This window comes from Colias croceus, chromosome 13, assembly GCF_905220415.1.
Source record: "Colias croceus chromosome 13, ilColCroc2.1".
Lineage (NCBI taxonomy): Eukaryota > Metazoa > Arthropoda > Insecta > Lepidoptera > Pieridae > Colias > Colias croceus.
The window spans coordinates 4,618,502-4,634,153 of NC_059549.1; the positions used below are offsets into that span (position 1 = coordinate 4,618,502).

A 15,652-nucleotide genomic window follows, 5' to 3' on the forward strand; every position below is an offset into this window, starting at 1 on the left:
TTACTATCTTCGATTACCGTGAGGTGTGAAAAATGTGTTGTAATATAGTGTGGATTGCAAATATACTAAATATATCCTTGCATCTTAAATGTAAGACCTTATATCATTTACTAGCTGTGCTCCGCGGTTTTACCCGCAGTGCTCCGGTCCTGTTAGTCTTAGCGAGATTATATATAGCCTTCCTCGATAAATGGGCTATCTAACACCGAAAGAATTTTTAAAATCGGACCTGAGATTAGCGTGTTCAAACAAACAAACAAACTCTTGAACATAATAATCTAGCGCCTATTAGATATAAATTTGCTAATGAACATTATTATATTTTATTTATTTATTTATATCAATAGAGATCTACCATCGCAATTAAATCTAACCTATTTTTTATATTATCTGTTTACTCAAATTACACATAGTTTAACACTCGGTTATCCCTCAAACAACATGCTAATAAAATCCACTGCTACGGCGCACTTATAGATATGCAATATTGGAAATCGTTATCAGCCCCTGATATAGCATAGGCGCCATGTAGGAAAATGAATCGATAATTATAAACCAATGTTATGTGTGTCGATATAATTCGATGGTCCGATAATTTTGAAGCGTTTGTTGCTAATATCTATGTGATAAGGAAAGCGTGTTGTTGCGCTTTATTAATTTATACAGAGTTGTTTATGTATTTAATTATTTTTAAGTAAATTATGGGGTTTGAACTCGTGTTTTGATCACGCCCTGTATAACATGAAACGATTAGGATCTGTACGGTGTGGATACAATAAAAAGTAGGTACAAGAAAATGAATGTATCAATGTTATATTTGCTATGTTTCTTGGTAGACAGCTAGGTAGCTAGCACAGATAATATAATAGGTACTACAGTAGCTAGTAACAAAGATATTTATATAAAAATATTTTATATTCAATAGTAAGTTTTATTCTTCAATGTCTAATGAGATGCGAGGTATTTTAAATAAATTCAAAATGCTCATAAAATTATATCATAAAAACAGTAGTTTTAACATTATAATCGTATTAGGTATTAATTATGTTCAATAAAAGTCTATGATTTATTTATTGACTAAGCATAAAAGGATATGAAAATGCTAATTTTTGTGCGCAAATTAAACAAAATATGCTAATAATTATTAATAAAACAATAATTCTGACCGCATATACAAATATTAAAATTAGCGATCTTGTTTTATTTTTATAATGTGATTAAAATAACTAATAAGAGGTTATTTAAATGTTTGTATTATTTATATCGCAAGATGTTCACGTTCTGTTCTTGGTATTCGATTAGTTTAAAAACGATTTTATTTGTCTCTACGTAAAGTTTAAAATCGTAATTATATTTTTGTGTCCATTTAATTCGTTAAATTACATAATAATAAAGCATGCTGTGTCAAAAATCGAACAAAAAACATAAAATACTTTACTGGGCACCAAAAGAAAAAAGACTGAAACTTTAAAAATAAGAACAACATTTTTGTACTTTATTAGTAAAACATTTTGCGTGTATTAACATCACCCTGTTTAGTAACCATTAGTTTTATTACATATGTGAAGAGCATTAAAATGCAATTAAAACTAAAATAATACACGTTAATAACACGTCCATCGATAGTCGTACAAATTGATATAGCATGTAATATATTATAATGTTTATGTACGCCTTTATATAGGTACTAATAGGCCGGGTCCACACAGAGCGAGCAGCCTCGCGAACATTCTACTTTTGAAGCACGTACCATCTTACACCACATCTTACTTAACATCAGGCGAGATTGTGGTCAAGCGCTTTCCTGTTGTCAATAAAAAAGAGTGTCAGTATCAACTGCGAAGCACACGTGTCAGAAGTGAAACTATTTTCGAAAGATTCAAAGATGCCAAAATCGTCGCCTTACTCCAAGGCCTGAGCAAACTTCGGTCGGTGTGAACGTGGCTTAGTCGAGGAAAGCGCGTTTGCACGATATTGCTAAGCTGAGGAATTGCTTCGCCAGGCTTGGTCTGTGTGAATTCGCCTTATGACAATTAAAAGCTTTGAGCAAGATCGTGTTGGCATCCAATGTTGACAGGACAGGGGAAAGTATGAGGAAATTTCCGTTGGAATTTTCCTGATTGTGATTTTATGTCAACACGTATTAAGCATTAAACTCAATATCGGTAGACATATGTTCATCTTCTAAAGGTACAATTTTTAATACATAGTAGATTGATGAGACATTATAAAAGTTGCATCTTAACTATAGAAAAGCACTATCGCTAATATAGCATTTGGAATTTCTCTTTACAAAAATGATAAAATCCGTCTTTTGACCATTATAGGTATGTATGAATATAAAACATGTCCCACTAATTACCTATTTTAGTACATAGTATACAATCATACGGTGCGTTCTTCATATTCAAACTATGTCCTACAAAACTGAATAACCTATATTTCAGCATACATTCAGGACACGATACTTATAAGGCTCAACATGAAAAATTGCCTGCTTCTCTCGCGTTCATTACTCGCATTGTACCTTTTAAATGTACCGTTTGTCTCTTGTTTTACAACAAGTCCTGTAATGGTTAGTATTTATGATAAATAAGACATCCTTTTCGATGTTTTCATTATCGGCATACGTTTTTCGGTTATGTGGAGACATTAATTGAAAGTTACGTGATTCAAGAGAAATTAATTTAATTTTTACATGTAGCTGTTTGGATAGTGACCTAATAAATCTCTATTCAATACTTAAACTCGATAAATATTAGACTTGTCAATATACATATATAATATTTTCGTCTAAAGATGTTCTTGTATATAATAGAATTATCAAAATTAAATAAAGTTTCAGCCTTTTTGTTGAAATCTTATTATTCGAAATGGTTCATAAATACGACCTAAATATATAAACATATAAAATTTTATTATCTTTTGGGATATAGGTTTCCGAACAATATTATTTTGGTATGAACATGTTAACATTTTTAAAGCTATTTTATTGCGTTATAAAATATATAGTGTAACCTTAAACAAGGTATGTGAAGAATAACTACATTACATACAAAGTTAATGTACTTTTATTTGTCGACTGGCGCCTCATATATGTAATTGATCGAACAAACACACACGTCGTCACACGATTTACTTATGTATCTAGTTTTAGCACTGCAATGCTAGTTCTGAAATTATAAATACTTGATTTTTGGTAACATACTTACTTTTAGAAATAGATGTATTTTAGGTATTAAAGGCTTTGCATTACAATTTTTCAAGCATCGTATTCATCTCATTATTCAATTTTAATTTAGAATTTCCTATAGCAATTTTTCGAATTATAGTTTTACAGATTATTTATTTAATTGAATGAAAAAGCCTTTTTCATAAACTAATCTTTGTATGCAAATTATTGAAATTGCTTAAATGCTACCACAAAAATCGTCCACAACATTTAACAATTATAACATTTTATGCATTCAGGATAGAACAGATATTAAATTGTTGGATAAAGTACTCGATATTCGTTCAAAAACGCAATGTTCAAGGGGTCAGTCATTATTTGCCAGCCGTATAACCGAGTGGTATCATTTAGCTTTTAAAATATTGAACGAACGGTTCACTTGAAGTGAACTCGCATCAGAAATATAAGGAAGTATTTACAGAGTGCGTTATGCAATAAGATATACATTCGCTTGTATACATGCCATTCAAATGTAGGTAATATTTAGATAACGGAAAATCAAGGTTATGCTAATATAAACCATAAAGTCTTCTAGATTCGTTGTTATGTTAGTGATTGACCTAATATCATAAGTTATTCTAACGTCTAATGTGTGAAAATTATTGTGTGGTAGAAAATTTTGTATTTTTTTGTTTTCTTAGTATTTAAGACAAGAGTCTTTACATCTTAAATGTGTGTAAATGGAAATTTACACGGCTTTAATAACCACAAAAATATTTGACAAATACCCATCATGACGCTCAAACATTAGATTGGTATGCTAAATATTTTGTTGATTCAAGCTTAAATATGCGAAATGAAGTATTATAGTATAATGTAGGAAATATTTAATTTCTAAGTATTTATTTAGTACGTTCTGTTTTCTGGTGGGAAAATTTTCTAAGGTCAAAGTCGGAGTCTTAACCTTCATAGCGTTTACTAATGACGTTGCAATTTTTTTCAGTAAGCTTAGTTTAAAAAGTTTTTAAACGAAATAAGTGCGCATTTCATTCTTAGACTTTAGACGGCTAGTGGAATGAGAAAATAGAGTACTTTTTTACTGATAGCGTAATAGGTTACATAACTATTTCTAGCGGGTACATATTGGCGGATATATCGTTTTATAATATCAACAATAACCCACTGAATATAATATTCTGTCAATTCTTGAACTTTTACGCATACAATTCTCCACTTAACTACATGTTGATATATATATATATATGATACAATTTGTTGTTCAGATCGATAACAGCACGTATATTATAAAGTTCTCCCGATCCCTGTACCATAAAAGTTTTTACTTAGGGGTCTAGTACGAAAAGGAGTTGAACTATTGGAGAAAAAGAAAGCATCTAAAAAGTTTCCACATTTTAACACACAAGGATACATGCAGTTATTTGATGATTGGGATAAGTAGGATATTAATACGGATGTGCATGAACAAGCTGTTCCACCGGATTTTATGTTCCGGCGGTACAGAGTAACGGATGAACGTAAATAGCTGATTTATTGACTTCATCTTTCTGGCTTTGTGCTATGCTTTGTTTCTATTCTGTGGCCAGTTTTAAGTGTCATAAGTTAGGGAATCTAGTGTATGGAGGTGGTAATGGATTTTAAAGTTTTTTCGAAATCGAAATAAGATGCTGAAAGGTTCTTGGTACGTATGAATCTTATTCGGAAGTTTATTTGAAGTTTTCTTTATTTTGCAATTTGCATCATTTCGAAAATTTATGGATATAGATAATGAATATTACCCGTGTGTTTATAAATAACTAGCAAAACGGGCGAACTCCGTTTCGCCACCAGAAACACCTTTTCTTTGCTATAAACCTCACGGAGCCCGAGACCTTTCCAACGAATGCAAAACCGTGGAAATCGGTTCGTGCATTCTGGAGTTATATGGAATAGGTGCATTTCTTTCCCTTGTGTGTGTAAACCTTTATGCATATGATTTCATAAATGTATGACGTAGCTTTTGGCGAACGGTTGGCATAGGTCGGCAAATAAACATCACAACTGCGAAATACGAGTGGGAATTTAAGACCAATTGTTAAAATATAACTGTGTAAGTACACAGTTATCTGAGAATGGCATAATACGGCAAATATTTTGAATTCATTTCAAATGACTTGTACTTATTTGTAACAGTTGTGTTGTTTATTATATGAAATTTTTAGAATATCGACGTTTTATTTCAACAGGAAATGTAATAAGAGATTTAGTAAATCGAAAAAGTCAAGCTAAGAAAAGGCATCCAAAGTTTAATAGTAGGTCAATCTAATATATATTTATTCTAAAATCTAGGAAGACAAACTACACGATTAATTAGCAATTTGTATTTACCACCATTCCTTAAAAAACAATTCTTGAGAAATAAAAGGTTATTGATTCCTCAAAATCTCTTAATAATAGTTAAAAGGAAGGATATAAAATCTAAAATTTACGTGTGAACGATGTCGGATGTAGGAAAATCTTGTATTATTGATCATTAAGGATCTAATGATGAATTCTATTGAATATTAAATGTCTCTACTTGCTACATGATTAAGGTTATAGCCTTAAATAAATCACTATTTGGTACAATTCAAGGCTGAATGTTGTGTAATAAGGAAAATAATACTAAGCTGTACTGAGAATTTAGGATTAGTCGGATTTTTATATTCCTCGATTCTTAAAAACTCGTATTCACCTTTTTTTTCAACTCATATTCACCTGCTCTATCTTCTAAAATATTCCGTTGTTTATATAGTTAAGTGTAATGGAATATTAAAAAAAAATATAGTATACCGATTGTGATTTTTTTAGAGATAACTAACTGCTCGTAAGTATTAAGGGCTCTATTATTCATTTATTATTTTACTATTAACGAGGCGGTCAGGTCATGAAATTAAAGTTGACTTTCATAAAATAACGAGAAAATACTCGTTATTTTATGAAAGTCAATTATTAGATAATAAAATACATAGATAACGATTCTATTGTAATTGTTTAGCAAAAATAATTCCAATTATCCAGTTTTAGATATCTTTCGTTAGATTTCAAATATCCTGTCAAATGTATTATTATTTCATTGCCATTGTACAGTGCGATGTAGGATTGCAGGCATCTACGACTCCCACGAACAGTACCTACAGTTAATGTATTCAAAATTTTCATCACTCCTCACTACACTCCTCAATGACATGTTTCAAACAACAATACACATACGCTAAATGAATGTGCAAATAAAAAGACGTAGGCTTAATGTGTTAGGCTGTTTTGAATGTAATTATCTAGTTAATTAATATTTGCACTTAACCTTAGGAGAGGTCTGTTTCAACTACCTCTTGAAGACTATTTGTTAGTATAAGTAGCGCCGTGTTTATAGATTCTATTTTCAAACTTGAAAGTGTTCCTTTTGCATAGTGGGAAGGTTTATGTTGAATATATTATGCTGTTTATACATTTTTACTGTATTCAATCTGAAGATAAATAATAGAGCTAAAAATTAAAACGATTTCTTGATACGAGTCTAATATATATTATCCTAATCCTACTATATTAATAATTGTTTAAAGTCGTGAATTATTTAGATTTTTTACCAAAAATCACAACAATAACTAGGTATAAATAAATATTTTATTACAATTAAAACTTGTTATAACAAAACAAAAGGCACATCGCATCGCATTACAAATAGTATAATCGTTAACCTTAACAATATTCCAATATTCATTGACTTACAATTACGCAATTGATACAACAGAAATTAACAGCTGAATAAACTGTAATGTGTTTATTTTACATATCGGAATCGTTGCTAAGGATAGTAAAATACTTTTTACAATTTAAATAAAATAATTTTAATATACTCGTCTCAATTTCAATAAAATAAATATATTTTAGTTTCCTAAAAACTGCATTTAACTGCTAACATTTTACGACTAAATAGTACATTCTTTGTTTTGTTGGTTTTAACATTGATTTACGTAAACGACGCTGCGGTACACTCCATTGCTGATTAGCATAGTTCGATCGATTCAGGTTCAATGTAAAAAGGTAATTTATGTTAAGCAAAACGACGCTATCGCTCCGGTGAAGGATTTCTCGAGCGAAATAAAAAGGAGTGAGGTAGGTACGCGCATTGGCCCATTTCGATAAAGCCACGCATAGATTACGTTGGCCACTCAAGCACTCAGGTGTATAAACGTTTCGTGGACGCTATTCACATTTCTCTTTTATTTTTCTCTTTTAAAACGCAAGCTTTTATTACACCCATATACTCACTTTGATTGGAGATAGTGACATCCCTTAGAAGTTTCAATCGACGCTTTGAAAGCCATATTTATTAGTCCACATGAAGACGTAAGATGCATCCACGCTTTAGGACTGTAAAGGAAAAATTAAGCAAGCCTCAGACAAAAAGCCTGTGCACATATCGTCTTCAACACACGCACACCAACAAAAAAGTTTTAGCTTATAAGTTTTTAATCAAGCGCGGTTTTTATCTCGTAGTCGTCGGCCGTCCGCCGAGGAGTGCGCATGTAGTTGTTGTCACGGAAGTCGAATAAATACGCGCGTGAAAAGCGGCCGCATATGAAAAATAGGAAAAGTTAAACATCCCGTAGTAAATAGAGCCACTCTTGGAGACGTAGGACGAGCGAAAACTGGAGTGGTCGTAGTTATCGTACACGCCTATTCGGAAAATTTATGAAAGTGGTGTAAAACATTTTGTGGTGTTTCTTTTCAGAAAACGTAGAGCGTGCTTAGTTATTTTTTCGTGTGACTACAAAGCCTATTGTTTGCGGTAACGCTTATAAAGGCGTATAAATATGCTGTTTTGAGTGTTTTTTTGTTGAATGCGAAGTGTGTTAAATTATTACATAAAAGTGGATTGTTCAGTTTTAACGAAAGAAAATCGGCTGGGAAATTCAGTTAGATGTATGTTCAACGTAATATACAACGGGACAAAACATGACGGCAAAGTTCGGCTATGTAAGTTGCTTTTTATTTTAATACAATTGTATGTTAATGTAACTTTAAGTGCTACATATTATAAAGTTTATACATTATAACATAATTTATATAATTTTCAGGATACAATGTTGTAATAAATAAATAATATAATATACACAAGTATTTTCAATTTAAGTGGTTAACTTATCAGCTTCTACGTTAATTGTTTTGCAATCAAAATAAATACATGCTAATATAGTATTGTATTTTGTACACATTAAAAAAATGCTAGACGCATCACAAAATACGTAAGCACAGAAAGGCACGTATTCTTTGAATATGGAGGTTCTATAATGTTTTCCTTACATTTTTCTAATAATAAAATTTTATTATGTTACACTTTTCCTATAGAATTACAAACCAGCAATGCTTATACAAAACTGCTAATGCGGTTTCCTTGGAAAGTACGGCTACTACAACCACAGTAAATAAATAGTTCAAATAGTAAATACTTTGATAAAAGAGAGATTATAACAATATGTTTGATGGTATCTATTACTCGATAGCGTATCTTTTTATTAGCCGATTAGCGTCAATGAAATGTAAATAACTTCCTGAATTGAATTCATTTTAATGAAAATTTTATACTCCGTGGTTTATATTGTTCGTATATTGTGTGTATTGTAATTAATTAATAAAGATGTTTTAGTTCGTTGTATGGTAATATTTAGAATGTAATAAATGCTGGGTTAAATTTGTGTTATTAATATTTTTACGTAAACTGTATGACTCGAGCTCTATCATTAGTTTGTAATTTGAACGTTATGATTTTTATTTCTGATTTTAATAGGATTATTCCCAAAAATACACATTTATGGATTATATACCTACCTAGGTATTTGAAGAATTGATTTCCGTAGATTTTCCATATGATATACGACTATTTAATGTTTACAATAAGACCTCCAATGTATATATTTAATAATCGTTTTTCCTCAATAACAATAATTATAAATGTAAAAAAAACTTTTTTTTGCACAAAATATAGAGCCAAATTCTATGTACTTGCTGTACTCGGTTTGGCTTTATTTTCCTCTGTCTACAATATTCTGACAATAACGAATGTAAATACAAATCAATAATTATGTATCTGCACGTATTCAAGCGACCGATTGGCTTTATCTATAGTTTATCATCCATCTATATACTGATAAAACTTTCTTAAGTGATTTATATGTTACGAACGCGTTCATTGCTTTGATAGCGCCACATATTATATTATATTATTTATCATATCATTATATATGTATATTTCTATACTGTAATCTACAATGACTGTTTTTTGATAGGGCGACGTGGGGTTCATATATCGGATAGTTTAATCTCCGTATATTATTAGAGAAGGTTTGTGTGTAACAAGTAAGCTCTGAAATAACTGGCTCGATTTAGAAAATTCTTTAACTGGTAGAAAACAAAATTACAGATTGATAGTGGCTATATTTCTATGTGTTATCACGGGTCATTTAGGTTTGGGGTAGAGCTTCAAATTTAAATGAATTTATGAAACACACCATCTATTTTTCGATTTATTACAATAATTATTAATATAATTACTACTTGATACTAGTTTAGAATTACTTCCTGATGCAACCAAAATATTTTTATATAATTTTTATGCATTTTGCTTTAAGCTCGTCAGAATTTAGTTAAGACTTGTGTTGACGATATGTGTAGAGCAACTTCGGATTATTAATTCGGATTTTTTAAATTAAAACGAAAGTATATTTTTTAATTATTGTTTTATTTTCAGGACCTTTTTTAATGTAGATGCTAATAATTTAATTGATTATTTTACCATTGAAGATGGTAAAATATTTTTATACTATATTTCTAGCGAAGTAATAAGACCTAATAATATATAATTATATCGATATACACATTATTCTAATCAGTACTTTAATAAAATAGCTTTATCATTATCAAATATGTATAATAAAACTAGATTAATAAGCATATGTTTGTAATTCAATATAAACAGTATTACAAAAAGTCACGTGTTCTGAGTACAAACAAAATAAAATAATGTGTTATGGGGAATAAGCTGTAATTCTTGGTTGATATTATTTATAACGTAAATAATAAAAAAATCTCGACCTGGCCATTCTGTGTAACTTTTCGATAAATTGAAATATGCTTAGACCGATTTGGGTGGAGAATTGATGGGATCAGGCCATAATCCACGCTGACCAAGTGCGGGTTGGCGGATGGAAACTGAGTATTCCTAATCAATTAAGAAAATTAATTAGAGCATTTCAACATGCACATCTTTCAGTCATGTCTCTAACACAAATCAACAATATTTACACATTTAATCCGTTATTAATATACCCGTAAATCAGGTAAAAAATTTTACAGTTTTATAGCTCTATACATTTTAAGGATCTACAGTTATAATAAAAAATATTTTCTAAAGAACTTTATTATAAAAATTTTTGTAAATAATTATCATTCCAGTACAGAACAGGTCATTAGCTTATCAAATAGTAAGAGCTTCTTGCAAACAGAGTAAATACTCATTTGTACATCTTCATCATACTGTTTATAGAAGCTTTAGATATTTTTTGTTTTTAATAATTTTTTTATGCATTTTTCAGTAACTATGAAAGTTGGGTGTAATCACAGAACTATGGTGTAATACTAGAGGTAGATTTTCTTGACGGTCGATCTTGTTTGAAAAAAAAAATAATTGTAAAAAATGATTTCTAGGTGTTTAAAAAAAAACACGTTCGGATGTATGCCATGCAACATATTATATTACCAATAAAAAGAAATAGTTAAAAACAGTAATTTTGTATAACAATCGGTACATTTACTGTTTAGTACTTTAAAGTTATCATATATTACAAATTTTGTAAATAAAAACTTAACAGCTTGCAGCGGAAAATGGGCTATGTTAAATGATCGAGAAAACCCAACAATAAAAAAAGGTTAATTGTTTAAAAATAGCTTAATAACATACTCCAATGGTTATTGAAAAGCAATCAATAATCTTGTGCCTTGATTTCCAATTAGTGAGTGACGCGACCTTCCCGGTGTCAATTTAATTCAATTTGATGCCATTTACGTCCACACAGACATGTGTACAATGTACCAACAAGTGATAACTGCATTAAAAACAACCGACTTCAAACTTGCACTTGCAACATTTACAAATACAGACAAAAATGCTCATAAAACAAAAACTACTGGGCCTATACGAATAAAATTTTTATGGAACTAATTCGACACCTTCCCGCATCGAACAAAAAAGAATCACGTAAATCGGTTCAGAAACCTCGGAGTAATTGGTGTACATACATAAAAAAAAAACATACTGGCCGAATTGATAACCTCCTCCTTTTTTTGAAGTCGGTTAATAATTAATTAAAGTACCTAGGTGTGTGAACTTAAGTGTTCAAGATTGTTTATTAGATTACTAAAGCTTCAAGAATTTTTAAAGGGCGGTTAAATCAAAGATATTAGAATAGAAATAGAAAAGTTTCACCACCTACCCACCATTTCATCATGCACCGCATATATGTCTTTTAACGAAAAAACAATGTAACTTTTCCTCTCTTCTTAGATTTGTATCCAAGTAGAGAAAAGCCTTTCAATATATTATGCCTATTTTATACATAATTAAACGAATTTGAAATTGGGAACGAATCGGAATGAAGAAAAAAAATATAGAAAACTTTTTCTTCAATTAAAATGTATTTGGAAAAGAGCATTTTTATACATCATTCTTAAGTCTCAACTCTTTATGTAATAATTAACTCTACATTTTCTAGTTCTATGTGAAAGCATCTCAAACAAACACTTTCGCAGGGTTCGTTATGTAACTGGCGCTAGTCAACTAAACCACTAAACTGTCTATATACAGTATAGCATTTCCACGCATTACGGAACTCATGTGTATATGTCCTTACAATAGAATGCAACTTAGTAAATTATAGGTGTTCGTTGAGTCCATTAGCGGTTGATTGAATGATCTCTGAACTGTGTTTTTGTTTTCTACCCACTGTTATTGCTACCTATCGCATTACTGGCAATGACAATGTGATTATCAGTGATTAATGGTTATACTTTTATGTTGGTTAATTCTTATATTTGTAAATTTAACAGATAAGGCGAAATTTTAAAGAATGTTCAATATTGTATTTTTTAATTCGAAATTTGAAGTGAATCTCTAGGTGTATACCAACTACCGGTGTAGGCCTTTTTTTAGTGGGGAAATCTTCCAAAGATACCCACGGCCCCCGGGGAAGGAGCCGTAGGTTATGTCGGATTCTTACCGACTAAAACCCCACTGTGTTCCGTCGAGCCGCTTTAAAACCGGTGTAGCCCTGGACATTTTGGCTTACACACTTTTGAAGAAAGTCTTTTTGCAAAAGCTATAAATTTAAAATCTAACATATTATACATTTAAGCGAAATTTAGATGATAAAATATTCTATAAATGCGTTTCCCCTTTTACGAGAATAAACAGAAAATCAAATTAATGCACACCCATTAAACCACCACAAGTCATATTTCAGCAAACGCTACGTAATTAAATTGCTTTGTAATAAGCAAAAAGCAAGCGAGGGTGAATTTTAAAAGGTCAAGTGTAATCTATCCATATTACTTCTATAGTCAAGCCTGAATAGAGCCAAAGAAAACTAGACTCTACATTATCGTATTAGATTATAAATTCCCCTGAAGAACTAGTTTAGGTAAATGTTTTTAAACCTTTCGTTACCCTTCAGTGTTATTAAGATATTGCTTATTCATAACGTATTTACCGCAACTGAAAAGGTTTATTCGAGATTGATGTTATACGTTTTAATTTAGCTAAGAAATTAATTTAAAGTTTTGAAAGTTTTTCAATTAGCAGTAAAATAAACTTTATAAGGACTTATGGAATATGTTACTGAATAAAATAATTTATTAATTTTCCATGTGTTAGTGATATTAATTTTAAATTATTTTGAGTTAATGTTTATTTTTTTTTCAGGTTACCACAGCTTGCCGTCTCTGCGAAGATATTGTGCCTCCTGATGGTAAGTTATTTTATTTAATGTCTAGATATCAATCTTAACAAATTAATAACTGATTAAGGTTATTTTTCTATAAATTATGCGATAAAATCATGCTGATTAGATATAGTACTGTTTGATACAGAGTTTCTGAGCAGGTCTATTTATAATATTTTTTCTTAAGAGCCACTTTCCTTATATTTTAAGGTGAGCAACAACTACAAACTACAAACTACAAACTATAATTTGCCCTTTAAATTATTGAGTTACTTATGACTGTACAACCTTTTCACGTTTTATTATATAATGTTATTTTTATCATAATATAATGTAGCGCATACGAATATTTACTAAAAGAGTCACCAGCGGTTTTCCCGTTCAAATTGCATTCTTCATTCGGGAGTGTCTCGACAAATTAACAGCAAATGTCCAAATATTTCGTCATAATCCACTCTCAGACATTTATTTCGTCGGGGACGAGTAATCCAATTTTATTGCTCAATTTATATGCATGCCACACTCAAAAAGTAAATACACGCGTCATAATAATATAATTTATATATTATGTTAATGTCTAAAAACTGTCTAAACACTATAAAAGGATTAGTATTCAATTGCAACCATAATTTTATTCGCATTAGCGAGATTTAATAAGAAAATGTTAGCTCATATTATAATATGTGTAGCGTAATGTGGTGTGTGTTTTCCTTATTTATTTTGAATAAATAAGCGGGAATGTGTTATAAAAATCTTATTTAGCTATGTGGATATGTATTAATTAAAATATTAATACTGTATTTATTATGGTAACGTTTACTTTGTTCAATATTTATCTGTATTATGTAAGCTAAAACATAAATATATTATATCTCTTATAAATATCAAGATACCTAGAAAGATACCAAGATGCATATCACATTTTTTTATATTTAAACCTCTAAAAATATTAAATTGTTCGATAGAAACTCAAACTCAAAGGTAGGATACCTTTGAGTTTGAGTTTATCGCAAAATGCGTTTCATAATTGTTGTAAATTCTGAAAAACTAAATTTTAGCACACTTATTAGTCGAACGGGTTGTAAAGGTAGTGTTGATATTAAAACATAGGCTATCATAGCCGTCTTTAGCCAGCTACCTATCATTTGCGGTGATTGCTTGCGAGCGCCACGCTCGATGAAGAAATTCAATTTAAGGATATTCATGAACGCTCTACTATTTATGGTGCGACTTTTGTCATAAATTAATAATCTATGCGTTTAGAAAAATGTCAGTGTGTCATGGACTCTAGTCGAGGATACATGTGTATAGTGTTCCATATATAGAAGTTTCTTGACGAATTTTAGATAACAATTGGGATTTGGCAATATTCTCAAAGCGCACCTATTTCATAAAACAAGTAAACAATGATTTGGAGCAACTGTCCGATGTTTTCGAAAACAAAGGTTTAATATCAAAGGAAAATCGTTGAGCGTTTGTGTAATTAAATAATAATTATTACCTAATTAAAATGATTATGAGGATTAATTATTGATCCATCTCCGATTATTGAAGAAAGTGATTTTTAATGATAAGAGTAAAGAGTTTTTATCGCATGCTTTTTTAAAGTAATCATTAAGAACAAGAATAATTATTGTATATACTGTATTTTACATAGTTTGATAATAATCTTTGCTATTGATCTGACATGCTTTTTATACACTTACAGATCTTTTTAACACGTCGTAGCAGTTTAAAACGTGACTACCGAATTTAAAAGGTTATAATTTAGAGAGAATCAATTCAGGAAGAACTTTTTAGCTTTCTATTAGATTTAGAAATTTAGTACATACATATCTGAAGATATAATATAATCATTTCTTAGCTTGGTCACATAATTTAATAAACAGACATCGTCGCAGTCATAATCTATATGATCAGTCGTAAGTCAATCGTCCATCTATAAGCAGCATATTATACTTATATGAGCAAAAAGTGTGTTGAATGCGCCGGCGCTTATTGAATACGGGGATCATGATGATTTTCATTATTCAATCCAATCGTATTTGCCGTACATTAACTTTCTATGTGGGTGTTCTATAGTTTACATAATGTATAAACTATACTCTCATGTTGGTTACTGTTACGTGTGAAATTAAAAAGTTACCGCGGTTTCACCCGCGTGGCTCCGCTCCTGTTGGTGTGGATGGTGTGGTTGTTGTTGGCGTGATGATATATAGCATATCGCCTCGATGAATGGGCTATCTATTCCTGTGATTAGCGCGTTCAAACAAACAAACAAACTCTTCTGTTTTATAATATTATATAGTATAGATAATATCTCTCCCGACTGAATCTTACGCGCTAGCTCGTTAGGTTAGGTTAGAAAAATAATTGAAAATTTTTCTCTCATTGAACTAAAAAACGGATATATTTACCGTATATATTTAACATACATTTAAATATCACA

The 15,652-nt window shown here is 30.4% G+C and overlaps 1 protein-coding gene across 3 annotated transcripts in view; it reads left to right on the forward strand.

The window, feature by feature from the left end:
* Window positions 1–15,652, forward strand: part of LOC123696789 — a 78,916-nt gene that overhangs the window by 38,345 nt on the left and 24,919 nt on the right. For 2 of the 3 annotated variants that reach the window (XM_045643156.1, XM_045643157.1), the window contains exon 3: window positions 13,185–13,230. In XM_045643156.1, the coding sequence (XP_045499112.1) occupies window positions 13,185–13,230 (46 nt within the window). Of the gene's footprint in view, window positions 1–7,721; window positions 8,189–13,184; window positions 13,231–15,652 lie in introns of those variants that run through there. The other variant, XM_045643158.1, reaches the window with a different exon arrangement.